At 46.9% G+C, this 21008-nt stretch overlaps 1 protein-coding gene across 3 annotated transcripts in view; it reads right to left on the bottom strand.

Moving 5' to 3' along the window:
* The window catches only part of enox1 (ecto-NOX disulfide-thiol exchanger 1), a 92628-nt gene that overhangs the window by 7067 nt on the left and 64553 nt on the right, over positions 1 to 21008 (bottom strand). For all 3 annotated transcript variants that reach the window (XM_076746519.1, XM_076746522.1, XM_076746520.1), the window contains exons 5-13: positions 20688 to 20855; positions 20218 to 20424; positions 19532 to 19765; positions 14851 to 15063; positions 10624 to 10730; positions 7946 to 8063; positions 7602 to 7807; positions 5265 to 5372; positions 1532 to 1588 (exon numbers count right to left, since the gene is read on the bottom strand). In XM_076746519.1, coding sequence (XP_076602634.1) covers positions 1532 to 1588; positions 5265 to 5372; positions 7602 to 7807; positions 7946 to 8063; positions 10624 to 10730; positions 14851 to 15063; positions 19532 to 19765; positions 20218 to 20424; positions 20688 to 20855 — 1418 coding nt within the window. The remainder of the gene's footprint in view (positions 1 to 1531; positions 1589 to 5264; positions 5373 to 7601; positions 7808 to 7945; positions 8064 to 10623; positions 10731 to 14850; positions 15064 to 19531; positions 19766 to 20217; positions 20425 to 20687; positions 20856 to 21008) is intronic.

Below are 21008 nucleotides of genomic sequence, written 5' to 3'. Positions count from 1 at the left end.
GGCCATTGTTTTACATATAGTTGATGTGTGCACAGAGATATTGGACTGTGCCAGTGATTTCTGTAAGTCTTTAGCAGACACTCTAGGGTTCTTTTTTACCTCTCTGAGTATTCTGCGCTGAACTCTTGGCGTCATCTTTGGTGGATGGCCACTCCTTGGGAGAGAAGCAGCAGTGCCAAACTCTCTCCATTTGTAGACAACTTCTCTGACTGTCGATTGATGAACATCCAGACTTTTAGAGATGGTTTTGTATCCTTTCCCAGCTTTATACAAATCAACAATTCTTGATCGCAGGTCTTCAGACAGCTCTTTTGAGCGAACCATGGTGCACATCAGACAATGCTTCTCATCAAGACAATTCTTACCAGGTGTGTGTTTTATAGTGGGCAGGGCAGCTTTAAGCCACTCATCAGTGATTGGGCGCACACCTGACTTAAATTGTTTGGTAAAAATTGGTTTCAATTGCTCTTTAAGTCTCCTTAGGCAGAGGGTTCAGTTACTTATTCCTCCCCCTTCTGTCATTGTTTGCATGCTATCCTCATTAAAATATGAAAACCTATAAATGTTTGGGTGGTTTTAGTTAAAGCAGACACTGTTCTTTCATCTGTGTGATTTTGACAAAGATCAGATCACATTTGATGGTGATTTTATGCAGAAATGTGAGAAATTCCAAAAGGTTCAGATACTTTTTCATACCACTGTACTAAATACTGGTACCGTATGTCTGTAATGAAAGGCATCATAGTTTCCTCTCGGAGCAGTGTCAGGGCTGACAGTGAGTCAGGTCAGCTCGGTGCAGCGTGTTTTATCTGCTGCTCTGACTTCACTCTGCTTCCAGTTCAGCAGGTCTGGGGTTCAAAGTCCATGTCCCACGACACGAATGTACGTATGTATGCACGTATGGAGGCTCTGAGTGCAGAGAGACGGCAGAGGACACTTATGGGAGGATAATGCTCACAGCGACCAAAATAACAAGCCTGAACTCTCTCTGCTCTCACACTAATGATTAATTCATGAACTCTGACCTCTGAGACACTGCTGCACTTCATCTGTACTGTGTGAGATGTTTCTGGTTGTATACCAGAGCTTTAGAGCCTCCTACAAATTACTTTTATGTACTACAACCCCAATTCTAAAAATACCCTGTGTAAAACAAGAAGAACATGATGAAGTGCATGTTTGAGGTTTTACAAATATTGTGATTTTTTGGACTGGGGATGGTCTGTCAGTCCGAGTCAGTGAGCGAGTCCATTGGGTTGTTCAGCGCCACCATGAGGTTCACCTTTGTGGTTTGGAGTGAAGTATCTCTGGATGGTGGCCATGAAATGTACTGCACACATTCATGTTCCCTCAGGACGAACTGACATTTTGGTCATCCTCTGACTTCAGCGAAACGTTCACAGGTTTACTGCATTTGTCTCGCCATCATTCGCATTCATGGCTGGAAGCCGTGTTTCACTAAATGACCTGTCAGCCTCCTCCTCGTGTCTTCAGGGTGGAAGTTCAGCTCATGTGGCAGCAGAGTTCTTACCTTCTCATGCAGCTCTCCGTTGGTTCCCTCCACAGCCTCCACATTACTGCTCAGCAGCTGAAGACAGAACAGAACATCTGATCAGTCACTGAAGACAGAACAGAACATCTGATCAGTCACTGAAGACAGGTCCATCAGACACAGAGGAGCGCTTGTTTTACAGATGCTCTGTTGAAGGGGAGTAAAAACAGGCTCCGACTCTTCGCTGCCGGTGTATTTTACATCTGAACACTGGAGACGCACCGATCTGATCAATGATTAACGACAACATCAGGAACATGAAGGGTTGAAATGACCAACTGGTTGGACTGTGTGGACACAGACGAGTGAGACGTTATGGGACACAGTTGGTCCACTGTACATTTACTCTTTATGTTTTTAACCATTTTCTCAAATTAGTTCTTTTTTTCTTTGGTTCTTCATTCATACTTTCTTCTTCTCAGGCTGCTTTCACACTTTACTTCGGTCCATTTGGTCCAGACTGAGGAGAACTGACACATTTTGGTGCCTTTTGGTTCTGGCTGATGTGTTAGTTAATAACTGATTGTGAGCATTAGTGTTCAATTAATTAATAAAAGAGACAAAAAGTGGAGAGGAAAGAAGCTTTTTGTAATGTTATGTAACAGGATATTTACTGAGCGGATGCTACGTTTCACTCCTTTCTCTCAGATGAAAAAACACAAACCAACCTGTGTTTTAACTTCACCTCTATGCTGATGACATCCTGCTCTACCTGTCCTTCAGCAAACACGATCTCAGCTCGTCTCAATAATACCTCACAATGGAGGATTGGACGGTTCCTTCATCTCAGCTCCGACCTGCTCTCTACAACCGAGTCAGCTCCGAATCATGATGGATGGTTGACTTGATTGACAGCACAGAGTTTTACTTTAACCAAACAGGCGCGGTGCAAAAACACTCTTAAAAACACAAACGGACATGCAGCTCTCATCATCCCAGCGCTCATCACGGAGCCCGGCAACCTTCTCCTCAATAAACCAAAGTCACCTGATGACAGAGTGAACTCTCACCTTCGACCAGCTGGTTTCTATCAACAGTGTCTGGACAAAATCAACCACATCATTAAAATAAAAGCTAAAAGCCAACTTGGAAAATGAAACTCTCTCATAATTCATGACTACTTGATAACTTTTAAACTCAGAGGATTCAAAAAGTACGAGAGACTAATTAGAAGTGAAACATGTACAGACTGATGAATTCTTTATGGATGGGAGCTCCTCAGCAGGAGTCCAACATACTGTCTGTGCACTGCTGATGTAAACCAAACCTCATTAATTATTTCACAAAAATAAATGTATTGGGGTTTATAGAAAGAAGTGGGTGGAGCTTTTTTTCTGTGTTCAACTATTTTCAGCTGTGAGATCCTGAAGTACTCACAACATTTAGAAACGCACTGACACCATTCATCCTGATCTTTATCACCACGAGCTAAAACTGATGCAGTCTGACAACAGTGCTGCCACTAACCCCCCCCATCCAGGTTATAAAGGTCAGTCTGTGCTGGACCTGTTTCAGGACGTGTCCACTGAACTGCTGGATGGTTTTGGAGGATGTAGTTTAGTATTGAGTTATAGCAGATCATGAAGTGACTCTGCACACGTTTCACTAAAACACAACGATGACGTCGCTCAGAAACCCGTCGTCATGTTTATACAACCCAAAAAGGTTGGGACTGGAATGTGATCAGCTGATCTGATCCTCTGTGACACAAACTGACCTGAAATCAGCTCCAAGTCAATATATTTAATGTTCTTCCTCATCAGCTTCATTGATTTCTGTAAATATCTCTTATTGTGAATCTGATGCAGCAACACGTTTCACAGACTGAAAGATGTGGAACGCTCCAAAAACACCTGTTTGGAACATTCCACAGGTGAACAGGCTGATTGGTAACAGGTGAGAGGATCGTGATTGGGTATGAAAGGGGCATCCTGGAAGGAATCAGTCGATCACAGAGGATGGAGAGAGTTCACCACTTTGTAGGTGCGCACACATACGCATACGCACACACACACACACACACAGAGTGCATGTCTCAGGTAGAACCACTCACCTCTCAGCAGGAGAAGACAAACATCCTGACAGGGCTGTTGCTATAGCAGCCCTCCTGTCCTTCAAACCCCCTTCATCCATCCATCATTTGGAACCTCTGTGTGTGTGTGTGTGTGTGAGTGTGTGTGTGTGTGTGTGTGTGTGTGTGTGTGTGTGTGTGTGTGTCTGTCTGTCTGTCTGTTATACAGACCATGAAAAAACCTCACTGGAAAACACACCTGGAAACAGAACGAGGCCTCAGGATTGAGCCGACACGTCCTCTCAGACGACATGAAGTCCCATTAGCTCCTTGTCTTTGTCCTGTTGGGTGTGTCCTCCCTGGTGTGGGCGTGTTAGGACCTCGACACCCTAAACTGACAAATAACTAAAGCTGACGGACGTCTGCTTTGCGACACCTCGTCTCTTCTGTTGCACAGTGAAAAGGCTGCAGCTGTTTTCCACCTGCTGTCTGTGACCGTTAAACCAAACCAGCCGACGTCGTTATGAATCTAATTGAACCATCAGTGAACGAATTTTGTGAAGGAAGCAAAAATAAAGACAAGTTCAGTTCAGTCAGAGACGCTCAAGTCCGAGGATTGACACTTCATAGAAAATGATTTTACAGCAACAGCCGCTCTGCTGACCGACGCCAACATAGACCAGCTAGACCTGCTGAAGGTGTGTGGAGGTCCTCGTGAATATTCTGCTGACGGCATCTTAAATGTGGTAGTTGTACATCACCACTACTCTCCAACTCCACACACATCTCTTCCACATTATTTAGAACTCCGGATAAGAAGATGAAGATTTCTCTTTTTAACCTGGTCTGGACTCTGGAGGACAGCGTCCAGTTTCTGAGCCTCAGACTTGCTTCTGTGCTCTTTGCAGGCTTCATCAGACAGTGACCTCCAGCAAACACTGACTGTTTGCAGTCCAGTGAGAAGCTGATGGGGATGAGAGTCATCACCTTTCAGTCTGAGGCCACGTCTACCTGCCAGAAAACCACGGACTGTTTCCTCCAGGTTGGCAGTGAGTCGTTGCCCCAAGTGAAGGAGTTCGTGGTTCTTGGTGTCTTTTTCATGAGAAAAGATAAAATGGAGCATGAGGTCAACGGTTGGACGGATGTGAGAGTTCTACCAGACCGCTGTGGTGAAGAGGAAGCTTTTGGTTTCCCGGTCGGTCTACGCTCCAACATACACCTGTGGTCATAAGCTGTGGGCAGAGACTGAAAGATCACACAAGACGCAAGAGGCCGAAATTTGTTTCCTCCACGGGGCTCAGCGTTAGAGGCAGAGTAAGGAGTTTAGAGGAGTTTAGATATCCAGAGGGAGCTCGGAGGAGGGCCACTGCTCCTCCGTGTTGAAAGGAGTCTGTTGGGGTGGTTCAGGCGTTTGATCAGGGTCCTCTTGGGTGCCTCCCTTTGGAGGTTAGGTATCTGACCTGGCTTGGAAACACCTGGGGATCCCTGAGGAGGAGCTAGGAGACGTACCTGGAGAGAGGAACACCTAGAGCACCTTTCTAACCCTGCTGCCACAGTGACCGACTCCACATCAGAGGCAGAAAAGGTTCAAGCTAACATCATCCAGTCAGTCAGGAACACTTTAACGATCCGACTGGGATCAACGTGTTCTACTACACCGGCTGTCTGGAGGACCACGTGGATGCGACTCGGAATACACACCTTGTCTCGAAGGGTGAGCACCTCCCCCTCCAGGTAGCGATGCTCCTCTTTGGCCTGCTCCAGCTCAGCTTCCTTACTCGTCAGCTTCTCCTGCAGGCTCAGGAGTTGCTGGAAGACAAACAGACACACACTTTTGTCTTTACAGGGACCGATTTCATGAAGACAGCTCTGATTTTCTGGGCTCATTTAATGTTTCCTGGTCGCTCCGTCACTCCGTCGTCTTTAATGAGATAATGCTTTTATCTCACTAACCAACTTGTGTTCTTTGTGTGTGTGTGTGTGTGTGTGTGTGTGTGTGTGTGTGAGAAACAGCAGGGTCCTCGATTGGCTCTGAGAGGCTGTTTACACATGAGTCGCAATCTGATTGGACTAAACCCCCAGCAGGCTCATCTGAGCTGGAGATCCTGTTTGATGCCAATGCTTTCTAGCAGGGCGAGTTTTTTCCTCTCTAAAAACATGAAACACCTTAATTTCGGTTCATGGAACGATGGCGACCGTTCAAACAAATCGATGTCTGTAGTGGTGAAACGTTTCCCCGCTGCTGACTGCAGCTGAGCACTGGGACGTGCAGCCATGTTTGTTTCTGCCTCCTGCTCTTGCTTTATGTCTGCTGCTTTAGTGCTGCACATTGTTACGGTGACGCACGACAACTCTGACTCGTTAACAACACCCGCCCACAGCGCCCCCCGGTGTGTATCTGCTGTAGATGCAATGCCACAGATTCCTTTACAACAATGCACAGTGACCGTTAGTGGTTTTGGGGCCGCTGTGGATCAGGAGGGTGTTGGTTTGGCATCCTGAAGTGTCCTTGAGCACGATACTAAACCCCAAATTTCTCCCATGAATGTGTGTGAATGGGTGAATGTGACTGTAAATGGCTTTGAGTGGCTGATAGACTATAGAAACGGAATCCATTTACCATTTCAACAGTCGACTGTTCTGTGAAACCCTTGCTGACATTTTTTCAGGATATTCATGATAAAAGGAATATTATGGAAAATATTCCAAAACTCCTTCTTTCAGGAAAGAACTTATTTGGTTTGTCACGGCGGCTCGTCGGTACTGAGGCAACAGAAACAACAGCAGGTGACAAATGAGAAGCGACAGTAGCGTGACGTTCTCTCACACTGTTAGAAGTCAAGCAAGCAACACATTTACAAGGCAGCAGGGTGTGTGTGTGTGTGTGTGTGTGTGTGTGTGTGTGTGTGTGTGTGTGTGTGTGTGTGGGGCTGTCTCTAATGCGCCTTGTTTTATCAGTGCTGTCACTTCAGATAGAGAAAGACAGGAAGTCGAGTCGAATCAAGCTAACTCATAGCAAACAAGCTCCTCGCTCCAACAAAGCTTTCTGTGCTGGTTCATGGAATCAGTGGAGCGAAGGATCATGGGAGCTCTGAGTCAGCAGTGAGCAGCACAGTTTGTTGTGGGTAAAGTACAGTAACCTCAGCTCTCTGCTCTTTCCTCGTAAAAGCTCACTGGGGTCCACAGCAGCTCCACTGAAGCAGCTCGGGGCTGAAGTGCCTTGCTCGAGGGCACATTCACACGATGATTCACATGATTTCTGTCACTTCTCTGCCCCGTTAGCCTTCTCTGAGGTTTTCCCTCAGGCAGTCTGATGTGTGAGGAATATTTGGCTGGTAGTTGGTTGTGATTGGACGACAGCATGTTGCTATGAGGGCCCGTAGACGCTGCTCACGTCTTATTCTGAAATAACATTTACACCCACTCCTCGTCACTCTGCACCTGTTGCTCTCTCGCTGGGCTCCCTCTCTCGGCTTCTTTGCTAATTCAGCTGTGCTCATTTTGTTTTCCAGCGGATCACTGTATCCTCACGTCAGCACCTGTTAACACGGAGCAACATCAAGCCGCCACCCACACGCACTGTGAGTTAAAACAAACACTCCCTCCGCACCGCTGCTAGCAGCGAGCAGAGGAGTGAATCACAGTTCAGAGGACGGACGAGCGACATCAGCAGGTGCTGCGTTAATGCACGAAGCGACAAAAGAAAGACCACAATATGAAAAGTGTTGTTTCATCCATCAGATTGTTGCTGTTTTACGTTCGCTCCAATGTAACTCACAAGCTGTAGTCCAACCACAAGCTGTAAATCCACGACTGCTGTGATTAACATGACGCAGGATTGAGTGATTTTCAACACTCTGATGACACTTTCAAAATGGAGACTGAAACATGTAGGAAGTGCAACTGATTGGATGATTTAAAGACAAAGATGGAGGGAAAAAGGAGACAGAAACTGATTCAGGACCAGCCCAGGAGGCAGGTGATGGAGACTCATGTAGGAGTCACATTCTGAGAGGCAGGAGGGGGGGGTTCACCCACCTGCTGCATGCTGTGCATGCTCTGCTGCAGCAGCTGGATCTGAGCCTCAGGACTGTGTGTGTGCGTGTGTGTGTGTTCGTCATCAGCTCGGCTCGATCGGCTCTGCTCCTTCCTCAGGAGCTCCACCTCGTTCCTGTAGGCATCCAGCTGCCAGCGCAGGGAGTCGTTCTCCTCCTTCAGAGACGCCTGAGTCTGATCGTACACTCCTGCAGGAGGTGTGTGTGTGTGTGTGGGGGGGGGGGGGATAAAATAAGAGAAATGAGAAAAGAGCAAAAAGAAACTTCCTCAAACAGTTTAGAGCTCACAGAACATTTATCAACGACGCTGACACTGGTCGTTCGTACCGTTCTCCCCAGTCCGCAGCCTCTTACAGGGACTTTCATCCGAGTCGTCATCGGACATCTCCATCTCCTCCTCCCGTCTGATGCCCATGATCTCCTCACTGTGGGCGTTTCTCAGCTCCTGAAACATCACAACCAGCAGACACACAGAGTGCAGGCAGCCCTCAGCACCACGACACACACACAGCTCAGGACACTTCACACTGTGTGTGAAGGTGGGGTCAGAGCTGAAGAGCCCGGGGTGCTGCACAGCCACTGTGGGTGCGCAGGCCAGTGCCTTCCTATTGGCCGGTCCCACGCCCGGATGAATGGCGAGGGTTGCATCAGGTGTAAAATTTGCCAAATCAAACATGGCAGATATTCTGATGAGCTGCGTCCACCAATGAGCAGCAGCTGAGAGGTGGAGCTTCCTCTAAAGCTGCTGCATGAACTCACGCTGGATGTTCTTCAGGTGTTTGGACAGAAGCCACCAGCAGAGCTGCATCCACCACAGCTCACAGAGGACTTTAGCCTGCGTCGCTAACATTTATCCACTCATTCTAAAGATGTGTGAACAGCCTGTCGACAGAAATCTGGATTATTGTAGCAGAAGGCGTCATTTGTCTTCCTCTGTTACAAAAAATCAGAACCCGTCCAAATACAAATACTGCATACGTGTGTATTAGCTAGTGTGTGTGAACTTTAGGCAGCTGGCCGCGGTGCTGCTCAGCCGAGGCGGTTTGTGACGTTAAACTGTGCTGATGTTCAGCAGATCAGTCAGCCGTGTCCTCGGTGCACCACGCAAGTACTGTACTGAAGTACAATTTAGACACTCGCAGTAAAACAGAGCTGCAGCTGATTTTCACTGGTGATTAATTTGCCAGTTGTGATTAATTGATGAGTCATTTGGTCTATGAAGAGTCAGAAACATGTGAAAATGCTGATCAGGTTTGGTCTTCAGACGTCCTGATTTGAGTGTAAAGACACTGAGTTTGGACCAATCAGCTGTTTCAGCTCTGCTGTAACTCGTCCTCTCAGCCTCAGCTGAATGGACTCAGACGTCAGGTCACGTACTGAAGCCTCGATGAACTAAAGGCAGCGATAAGTGACATCATGTGAGTGAAGAGACACGAACAGAAAGAATCGAGAGCAGAAAGCTTCCGGCCGTCTGACGGGTTGTCTCTGGTTCGCCACTGGACAGTCAGCTGTCTGTGCGGCTGCCACTTTCATTATCTCTTCATTTGTCAGCTGAGGTTTCACAGCACAAAGAACGACGTCAGAGAAGGAAGATGCAGCGTTTGCATACACTCTGCTGTACACTTACCACAGATACTAGCCATTAAAGCAGGGCTTTCACAATGGGACTGCTGCATGCTAGAGCTGAACTGACCAGGTGTTCTGTGAGCCAATCGCTGTCTCTTACCTCTAAATGGGGACACTGAGCTGGTTTAGACGAGGCCTCAGTGAAACAATGATGATTTATTTAACTGGACTGATTTTGGCTACGAAGACTGAAAATGCAGAAATAAAAACAAAAATTGAGAAACACATGAGTCACAGTCATGTTTCTGTTTGTGGAAACATTCTTCATTCACTTCTGTTGTCTTTAACCACTAAACGCTGATTCATGCAGAGAAATGATTCAATAACTTCTGAACGTAAAAAACATTCCAGTTTGTTCTGTGTGTGTTTCAATGACGGGAGTATTGATGGGTAGTGATCACAGAAGTATCAGAAAGGAGAGGTAAGGACGGCTGATGGCAGGCTGCAGCGCAGCAGCGACTCACAACGCTTCGTTTGTTTCTTCACTAAATAATCGTCCAAAAAAAGAGAAACACTAAACGTTTCGGACATTTTAAAGTTATTCAGATCACACAGAATCAGGCCGATCGAGTCGTGAACAGACCGTGACCGACGCTGTGGTCCCGCCCACAGAGCTGTGATTGGACAGCTGATTACATTTTTCATTTTTAGCATGGATGATGCGTCTCCAGCTGGTCTGCACTTCTTCATGAACACCGAGGTCTTTGGATGCATTACTGTTTTCTCTGTGCTGCCCCCTGCTGGATGACACAAACACTGAACTCTGCTCACGACGAGCAGCTCAATAATTCTCCCTTTAATAAGTTTTCATTGATTACGATGTTCGTAACATAACGTTTCCTGTCTTTCATTGTATTTCATCGCTGGATTTGTTCTTATTTCTGCATTTCAATCGTCCACATTTTGACTCCACAGATGACCAAACTCCTGGAGGAGCAACAGGCGGCTCCACGTGTGAACCCCCCAGCTGACGGGCTGAAAACGCTCCCTCCTTCGAACACAGCGTCCTCATGTTCAGGCTTGTTATCTAGATTTGACTCTGGATGAATAATTGATCACAGACTTAACCCTGGAAATCACTGTTGCCATAGCAGCGCCTCACACTTTGGTGGAGGCGTCAGATCTTTGCTTTACATCTGGGCTGAAGGGAGAAGGAGAGCGTATCAGAGGCTGCTGTCTGTCTGTCTGTCTGTCTGTTTGTCTGTGTGTGTGTGTGTGTGTCTGCGAGGGTGAAGCATCCAGAGAAAACAACACCGAGGGCCCTGAACACAACACGTCCTACAGGCTGTCTGTCAGCTGTCTCCTGGGGACTCAGAAGGACAGCAGAGAAGAAGGCAGCGGGTCGGGGGGGAGGAGAGGACAGAAGAAGCTTTACCAACCTCACACTGCTTGCGCCAAATGTCTATGTTCTTGCGCTGAGCTTTTGAGAAATGGTCCCATGCCTTTTGCCTGGTGGCGGCGGTGAAAACGGTGGTGATCTGCTCGACTTCGGGGTGAACAGGGAGGAGGAGGGGGAGGAGGAGGAGGAGGAGGAGGAGGAGGAGGAGGAGGGAGGGAGGGAGGGTCAAGACAAAACAAGCGGTTTATGTAGCGTTGTAGCACTGACTGAGGCTCACACAGCAGACAGAGGAGAGACCGTGGACACACTGACCACAGGCTGAGGACGGCTGGACGTCTTCACGTTAAAGGAACAGTTCACTCCAGAGTCATCATCTGTTCAGGTCCAACAGCTTTAACAGAGCGCTGCTCATCACACCTCTGATCCCACTCTCACACTCACCTGTGAGTCCATTAAATATGTGGCTCATCTTATTCCTTCAGTTTCACTTATTTTTTCACAAGATTCTTGATCCAAACACTGATGGAACAAAACTTTTAGGTCTCTGAGCTGAGATGGTCGATGTGAGATGAGCAGCTGAGTGGAGAGGACATCCTGTCACTTCCCACTGACATTTCACATCAAGAAGAAGAATAAGAGAATCAGGGGGAGACATTCCCCTTTATTGTCACACACACGCGCACAACACACGGAGGTGAAATTTGTCTTCCGCTTTTGACCCATCCTGGTCGTCCTTCCTCCGCAGCAGACCAGGAGCGGTGGGCAGCCAGACCGGCGCCCGGGGACCCATTCTTCTGTGTCACCATTGGTCAGGTGGTGATCTTCTTGCATGTTTTTAGTGGGGGTATATTTTACGGAGGATACCCCAGGTGAACACGGGGAGAACATGCAAACTCCACACAGAAAGGCCCTCCTCGAGCAGCAGGCACCGAAGCATGGTGGAGGACACACCCAGTGATTCGAACCCGGGACCTTCTTGCTGTGAGGCGACAGTGTTGCCACTGTGCCACCGTGCCACCTGATAAGTCAGATGTTGAACTCCTGCCACACAAACAGCAGCTCCTGCTTCCTCACTGCCAGTGTTCACCTGAACTTCACCTCCTGAAATGTGACGAATAGTCAAATCTTTGTTTCTCTGTCTCCTCACACTCATGTGAAAATAGAACAAGGCGAGTACTGACGGTGAGAAACAGGTGAACAGCTGTTCTTTTGGCTTCAGGTCAGTTCTGAACCTGTTGAACCTGTTTGAAGTTTGGGGCGGCTGTAGCTCAGGAAGTAGAGCGGTCGTCTGCCAATCAGGAGGTCCGTGGTTCAATCCCTGAAATATCCTTGGGCAAGATACTGAACCCCAAAACTGCCCCTGATGCTGCGCCACCGGTGCGTGAATTCATATGTACGTCACTTTGGATAAAAGCGTCTGCAAATGACTGTAACTGAAGCTCCAAGAGACGCTCAGTTAGGAAAGTCAGCTGTTCATCATACTAAGTTTTCAATGCCTCAGTTGTGTTGTGCTGGATGTTGGATGAACTCTACAGCAGAGAGTCTTACTCAGGCCCTCGCGTCTTCTATTTGTTTTTGCTCTTATCTGCTGTTCAACATCTTATCTCTCAGGACAAATAAATAAACTGACGCTGTGTTTGTGTGGAGCGTTTGGAGGACAGAAAATGTGCTGAAGCATCTGAAAAAGTGTAAAGCAAAGGCAGGCGCCCGGCCCTCTGGACTCGCTGAGCAGATGATGACAGAGTGGAGTGAAGCGCTCGTTCGAGGAGAGTCTGAGTTAAATCTTCACTTTATCTGTAGAATAAATCAAACAAATGTTACTCTGGAAAACCAGCGACTTGGCTGGAGTTCAAAGGAATGTGGTTCAGTCTGATAAACACTTTTAAACAGAGAATTTCATGTGATTCGAACCAACAGAATGTGAAATTACCCACGATCATTGGTCCTGATTGAAAAAGGACAGCAGCTGGCGATGGAGGTGTGTCATGTGACGAGCAGGTCTCTCTCCTGTTCAGTGCTCCGTACTTACATCACCTGCTGCTTCACTTCCTTCAGGACTGACCAAGGCAACATTTATCCACAATGGAAGCTGATGTTTAGACGTCACGTGATCGAACACGTGAAGTTTGGATGTCGTCACTGTCAGACGGTTAACAACAGAACTTTTTGAAGCCAAACGCTCAGTTTCAAAATGCTGCCTTTCATAGTTTCGCTCTGACTCAAACTTTTCCAGCCGTGGCGTCATTTTGACTCGACAAACCTGAACGAACGTGAAGCAAAATCCATCAAACAACAAGAGTGTGCTGACTGAGCTCTGGGCCTCCTGTGGTGAACTGACATGTTCCTGTACTCACCGTCGGCCGCCCTCCGACTCAGAGGCTCGTTCACAGTGAAACAAGCTGCTCGCCTTGTTGAACCTGCGTTAAGTGATTTTTAAGTCCTACTCTTGTCCAGCTGCCTCTTTCAGCTCTCATCGTTCTCTTTGGACAAACGCTGGTGTCCCACTTTCTGATCTGGTTTTTGGACTGTCCCTGTTCACATGTAAACATCATGTCCTGGACCCACAAACCCAGACCGGGTCTGAGGAGCCTGGATGTGCTACAAGGATTCTTTGATGGAAACATGTTTTCTGTGACATGTAGACACCTGATCCGGGTAGAAAGTGGTGTAAAATGGAAAAACACCAGCGCAATACAAGTACCTTCAAACTGTACTGAAGTTCAGTACGTGAAAAAATGAGCACGATAAATCTGATCCTGATCCTGATCCATCTGGTCCAGCAGACTCCTGGTGCAGGTCTTTCATCTGTTTTCAGGTCCAGGTGAAGCTGTTCAGTCTTGTTTTTTAACTTTAAAAATCAGGTCATTTCTGTCTGTTTCTGGTTTGCATAAAGTTGTAAATGCTCTTATTTTTCCGCTGCAGTGCTCTTCATGCTGGTATAAATCAGAAGCCTCCATCGACTCCAGCTGGTGCAGAACACGAGTTCCACCATCAGGAGATCATCTGGTGTCATTATTTTTATGGGTTTATCTGTTTTAATAGCATTTTATTTTCTCTGGGTTTTATCTTACTTGCATTTGTTTTTATTATCTGATTTCTCTTGTTGAGCATTTTGAAACTACGTTCATCATCATCAGAGCGTCGTTAGCGACTCGCCGCCGAAGGGACAAACACATTCGTCAGGAGGAGGCGGTGGAGACCAAAGCAGAGCTGATAGAGGAGTGAATGCTGGACGTCAGCTGGACACAAACGTTTCAACAATAATTCAATAATAGAAAAATCACTGAATGCAGCTTTAGCTGGAAAGATGTGGAGAGGTGACGGTGGACGAGTGACGTTTAACAGACGTCTCAGAGCCGCAGGTGGTCCTCAGTCACTGTGTGTTGGCCTTTTCACAACACTGACTGTAAACCTCTGCACGACTGACCTAACCGCCGCCTCACGGCGAGCTGGAGATAATGGAGCTGATGGGGAGGCGGATGGGGGAGTGTTGTCATGGAGACTGGGCTGAGATCCGCGCAGACTGAACGAGTTGTTTCAGGCTTTGAAACGGATGTGGTGGAAACGGCCTCATGGCGTGCACCTCTAATCTGTGACTGCACCACACCCTCAGGACGAGCAGCCGCCGCCGCCGCCGGAGTCTGAGAGCACGTACGTGGATGGAGGTCCTGGGTGTTTATTAACAGTAGAATCAAAAGTGTCCTTTTCCTGTTTTAATCAATAAATTCCAGTTCAGCTGCCAGTTTATGAGGCAGACTGAGCCACAGCTAATGTGGTCTCACACGACAGACAGTAAACCCTCCATGACTAACGTTCACTCCGTGTTGGAGCTGCTGTGGAGACGACTGGATGATCATTCTGGAGGATGAGCTCTGATTCTTCTTCTTCTACATTAATTTGACATTAGTTTTGATTGGAGCTCCTTAGCTCGAGCTCACCAGCAGCAGTCACAGTCTTTAACAGGCTTTTACTGCTTTTTCTTCGGTTTGATGTCTGAAAACATCGTTCATCTAAAGGTTATTTTAAAGCGGTGAAATCAAAAGCACGACGAATAACCGACAGGATCATTCTTGGTTCTCGCTGGCTCGTCTTCTAACGCGTCCTCACCGGCCGGCCGCAGGACGGCGCCTCAGAATGATGAAGACTGATGAAGCGTCATGAACTCACCTGAATAACTGCACAGTCACAGTTATCACAGCGAGGCCTCGGCCCGCCCGCCTGGAGCGCCGCGTCACTATAAGTGTGTGTTGAAATCACGTGTTCTTACACTGCGTCAGGATGGACATCAAGGCGTTCTTGAAGGTCTCCTTGGCGCGCTCCATCTCCTCCTCGTGCTGAGCCTTCTCACCCATCAGCCGCCGGACGTGGCTGTTGGCCGACTGGATCATGGAGTAGAAGTGATTGGCGGTCCGGCGGTTGACTTCGCCGCGGTCGATCCAGGTGAACAGCACCGCCGTGGCCTCGCTGAACTTATGGTCATCTGTGGGGAGACGAGAGAGAGAGTTAGAGACACACACACACACACACACACACACACACACACACACACACACACACACACACACACGACAAAAACAGACATTAGCTCAGAATAACAAACAGCTGCAGTGAAAGTGCTCAAACAATAACAACAGATAAACATCTCAGACAGAAAACTAAAAATAAGAAAAATAAAATTTAAAAAAAGTACAACTACATAAGACCAAGCTCGCCATTGGTTGCCTGGCAACTCTGGGCAGTTTCCAGGCAACCAATGGAGACTCCAGGAAGTTTTTCTTCGAAATGTCTGATTTCAGCTGATGTGGAAAGTAACTACGTACATTTACTCAAGTACTCCACTAGAGTACAGTTTTGAGAACACACCTGTGTTCGTCTACATGTTACTCCTCTGAGCCTCCTCTGAGCCTCCTCTGAGCCTCCTCTGGGACTAAAAACATCACCTGAACTCCACCCGAAACAGCTCCAACAGTTAGATGTTCATACTTTATGAAGCCGATCATACGGTGTACTTTTACTTCAGTACAACTATAAACACAGGACCTTCACTCTAAACGCAGTATTTCTGCCTTGCTGTGTTCTTCAGTACGCAGTCTGAGCGGCTCCTCCTCTGCTGCTCACCAGCTTCCTGTTTCGTGCAGCGTCACGTCACAGAGCGAGCGAACACAACGATGAGACATTTCACGGGACCTTTAACTTCCAGTCAGCCTAAACAAACAGCAGAGCAGCCAACGAGGATTCAAATCCTCCTCTCGGGGCGTTCGCTGTTCACGCTCTCTGAGTCAGCCACAAAAAGCATTTTTGATTTTCAACTTTTCAACCAAAAACTGCACTGGGTCTCATACAGGTCTCGACGGGCCTCCGTCGAGTGCATTCTCCCCATTTGAATAATAATTGAACGGTGCCACGGAGCCGCGGACGGCGGCAGAACAGAGTGAATTAGAGAGCATTTAATGAGCTCAATACCCTCCACAACACAACCTGTAAGAAGACACTTTCCCGCTGCGATAAAGCCCCATTCACACGCAGCAGCAGATTACAGTCACATTACAGCGAGCACAATGGAGCGGAGCTCAATGAGGACGACTGAAGGAAGAATGGAAATTTATTTCCCTTGATGTTTGAAGTGAAGAATGAATTGAAAAAGGTTATTCAGAGGAAAAACAGGCTTGTTTATGTTGGGCATTAGAGGACGGATGAGGAAGCACAGGCTCGGCTTCAGGTTTGTACTTAAACTGCTCAGAGACGCACAAGCAAACAGGAAGAACTGAAAGCAACACGCTGCTGCTTCAGCAGAGACAGAAAGACAAAGACCAGCCTCATTGATTACGAGTCCAGCTGAAATCAGAAGACATGACTCCTCTGTAGATCACGTGTCCTCTAGTTGTCCTCTAGTTTAAAAACACTCAAACACACATTGTTTTATCACAGGCAGGCAGATGTTTCTTTGTGCTTCCAGCCTTTATGCTATACTAAGCTAAGCTAAGCTAAGCTAAGCTAAGCTAACCAGCCTTAGCTTCAATCTGAACATCTAACGCTCTGCAAGAAGGTGAATATATCTCAAAATGTCAAAGGAAACTGAAATGTTATTATGTGGTTTGTATGACCCTGCTGGAAAACATGTGACGCTAATGGAAATGGCGTATTATTTATGATTTATTTATTATTATTATCATTATTAGGCCCAATGCTAGCCACTGCTGTATTTTTGTTGTTGTGACTTATTCAGACTGTGTGCATTAAAACAAGCGTCCACGTCCCTAACCCGTCCTCATGGACACATTTCTGCACGCTGAGGTAACGAAACAGCTCGTTTCATGTTTTTTCATGTGCTGAATATTACTGTTACTACAGTATTACTGCGGTTAATGGTACATGCGGTACATACTGTATACATGTACTGATGTTCGGTGAACTGAAGTATTCTTGCTGCTTTAATAACGAGCAGACTTCCTCTGTTCTGTTTCCACTGAATGTGTTTTCAGAGGAGCGTCTTCATCATTAGCCATAAACGCTCAGAATGAGTTCAGTGTATTTGGATTTTGAGCAGCAGAAGGACGACAGCTGAGCACTGGACGGTAAAGGTTAGTTTGTCTCTGAGGACACTGGCTTGAACCAACAGTAATGAGCAGCGTGCTGGATTTCAGGGAGAATAAATTGCAGTAAATTGCAAAGGTGATCCCAGCCCTCCTGAGTTTTCATTAACACAGTGAAGACTAACAGCTTCCTACAGTAAAACTGGAGTATTTTCAGTCACGGAGATGAGAATCAGCCTCAGCAGAGCAGAGCACGGAGGAGGACGAGGAGGAGGACGAGTGACCTTCACACTCCTCCACAAAAGCATCCTTCACCACTCGCTTCTGGCTCTTCCACACCTCTGCCAGTTCACGCCCACGACTCGTCTCTGTACACCGAACCCAGGAACCCAGACCAGAGCCAGGCCCAGACCGGGTCCAGATTACACTGGTCTAATCAGGTCGGGTCTCTGGACGGTGCGTCCACACATGGTGTCCCCTTCCTGCTGTGTCACTTCTGTCCCAAAGGTTTGCTCATGACACAAGTGAAGATAAAATCTGTTATTGAGGCAGCTGACAAACAGAGGTGTTTCTTCTGTGTTTGAATTCTCATCATTGTATCTCAGCTCTGTGCTTTACAGTCACTTTCATAAACTCTGACTCATCTTCTGTGGAGATTATCAAGTGGAAATAGAAATACTACAGGTTAAAAATCTTTATCGACCCAAACATGATTTGCAGTATGTTATTCAGCCCTGTGTCTGCAGGTCTTCCTTTCAGGCTGCATACGGCTCCAACACTGTCCACCAATCAAACAGGGCATCACGTTTCAGGTGCTGTCGATGCTGTTATTAATGCTGCGTCATGTTTAAGGTTCTGTCGATGCTCTTATTAATGCTGCGTCATGCTTCAGGTGATGTAGATGTTATTAATGCTGTGTCATGTTTCAGTTTCTGTCGATGCTGTTATTAATGCTGCGTCATGTTTCAGGTGCTGTCAATGCTCTTATTGCTGTCAATGCTCTTATTAATGCTGCGTCATGTTTCAGTTTCATGCCCATGCTGTTATTAATGCTGTGTCATGTTTCAGATGATGTAGATGTTATTAATGCCATGTCATGTTTCAGGTTCTGTCAATGCTGTTATTAATGCTATGTCATGTTTCAGGTGATGTAGATGTTATTAATGCTGTGTCATGTTTCAGGTGATGCAGATGTTATTAATGCTGTGTCATGTTTCAGGTGCTGTCAATGCTGTTATTAATGCTATGTCATGTTTCAGGTGATGTAGATGTTATTAATGCTGTGTCATGTCTCAGATGCTGTCAATGCTGTTATTAATGCTGTGTCATGTTTCAGGTGATGTAGATGTTATTAAAGCTGTGTCATGTTTCAGGTGCTGTCAATGCTGTTATTAATGCTATGTCACGTTTCAGGTGATGTAGATGTTATTAATGCTGTGTCATGTTTCAGGTGATGTAGATGTTATTAATGCTGTGTCATGTTTCAGGTGTTGTCAATGTTGTTATTAACGCTGTGTCATGTTTCAGGCGCTGTCAATACTGTTTTTAATGCTGTGTCATGTTTCAGGTGATGTAGATGTTATTAATGCTGTGTCATGTTTCAGGTGCTGTCAATGTTGTTATTAACGCTGTGTCATGTTTCAGGCGCTGTCAATGCTGTTATTAATGCTGCATCATATTTCATATCCTGCAGACGTCCATGCTGTCATCACTTTCACCCTGCACAGTGTTTGTTTTCCTCTCCTCTACAGGTTGACGGTGGGTCAGTTTCAATCACACCACAATAACTAGAGCAGTTACAAAAACACACAAAAAGCTGCCGCAGAACAATAACACACACACACACACACACACACACACACACACACACACACACACACACACACACACACACACGCCTGTAAACATGGTCTGTTAAATCATCTTCAGCATATTTACTGCAGCTCTCCTGAGCGTCACACTGCTGTGGACAAACTGTTGTTTGTATCTGTGGTCACGAAGCAGAATGAACCATATCAATAATTGTGCAAGATCCTGAATGATTCATTTGAAACTGTTATCAGGTATCGCAGCAGGTGATCTGCAGCGCTGCACAGGAGATTACACACACACACACACACGAACACCCATGTACGCACGCATGCACACACACACACACACACACACACACACACACACACACACACAGAACAGATGTGTTGACAATCAAATGTGAAGCATTGCTAACAGTGACCTATAAATCCGCCTGGCGAGGCCCAACATGATTTAGACTAATGTGCTTCGTAAAAGCGATTGTTTTTTTTTTTTAATCTCTGTAACCATGACAACGCCTCCTCCTCCTTCATATTTTCCATAAACACAGAGGTCAGAGTGTATTTTCGATTTTGTGACTCGATGAAGTCGGTGCGTTCTCACCTTTCAGCCTCTCTGCTAACAGCGCTGCCTCATGTTCAGAGTAGTGCACGATGGGTGGAGGAGACGGCGGTCGCAGTCGGTCTTCGTGGATCTTGCGGCGGTGTCTTTCCTCTCTGGCCAGGAGGCGCTGTTTACACTCCCATTCGTACAGGTCGTCTCTGGCCTGGGCGAAGTCCACATGGATCCTCCCAGAGTCCTTTTTATCGGTGCTGGAGCCGATACGCATCCGATACCCTGAGAGCAGAGACAACGTGATAATGATGATATCAAACACACCTTCTCACAGCAGTTCTTCTCAGTTAATCTGGAACATCATGAGCCACACTTGTGTTTGACACATAAATAAAAGCTAACATGATGACAGCCACACCCTGCTGCAAAAAGAAACCCGGTTAGAAATCTGTGCTCTCCACCGTAAATCCACCTGGACAATCAGCTCCTCCTGATTACAGAGGCAGCAAATCAAGTCAGGAAGCATCAGAAATTCCAGCTCCATCAAACGACATGTCGTCCGACCGCATCAGCAGACGGCACAGTAACGCCCTGAAGTACACAACAAATCACTGAACTGTGTAGGTGTGTGTGTGTGTGTGTGAGAGAGAGAGAGAGAGAGAGAGAGAGAGAGAGAGAGAGAGAGAGAGAGAGAGAGAGAGAGAGAGAGAGAGAGAGAGAGAGAGACAGCTCACCTGACAGGTAAATAGCTTTGTCCACCATGAACTCCTCACTGAAGCGGATGTGGCAGAAGTTCTTCTTGCTCTTGCGGATGGCGGTGATTTCCCCGCACTGGTCGAACACTTCCCTGATGATTTCCTCGGTGGCGTTCTCCGGCAAACCTCCGACAAACACCGTTTTACAGCCGGGGGGGCGCTCCCGCGTCGATGGAGGGGGCAGGTCTGAAGGACAACCACATCATCAACATCAACATCATTGTCAGCACTGTCCAGACTAAATCCTCCACGTCTTCCTCCATTCTTCAGAACATGAAGCACTTTGTGTGTCAAAGCATTACATTGATTATTATTGATTATTCTGTCAATTATTAAAGAACAACAACACAGATGAAGACAAACAGAGTGTTTGTTTGCTGTTTCCTTCCTCAACCTTATCTCACTCTTAATTCAGTGGACAGTGACGGTCATGCAGGGTGGGGTCTTACTGGGGTTCTGAGGGAAGAGAGTGCAGCTCTTGCAGTGGATGATCTCCTTGATGACCGGCATGTCGGGGGGTACGGGTGGCGGAGGGACCAGGCTGATGCCCGCCATCATGGGGTTTATGGGTGCGATGAGTCCCAGGCCAGGGTCGAACCTCTGGATACACAGAGAGTCTGCAGGACAGACGGACAGCACGGTTAACATGGCACAGCTGCAGCTGAAGGTGTGAAGGCCTCGGTCATATAAAGAATACAAACGGCTTCAACAGCGACGCTACAACACGTCCATAAAGCAGGTTCAACACAAACTGAACCCTCACGAGGTGT

Source organism: Chaetodon auriga, chromosome 13 (genome assembly GCF_051107435.1).
Source record: "Chaetodon auriga isolate fChaAug3 chromosome 13, fChaAug3.hap1, whole genome shotgun sequence".
Lineage (NCBI taxonomy): Eukaryota > Metazoa > Chordata > Actinopteri > Chaetodontiformes > Chaetodontidae > Chaetodon > Chaetodon auriga.
This window is presented reverse-complemented; position numbering and strand designations above follow the sequence as displayed.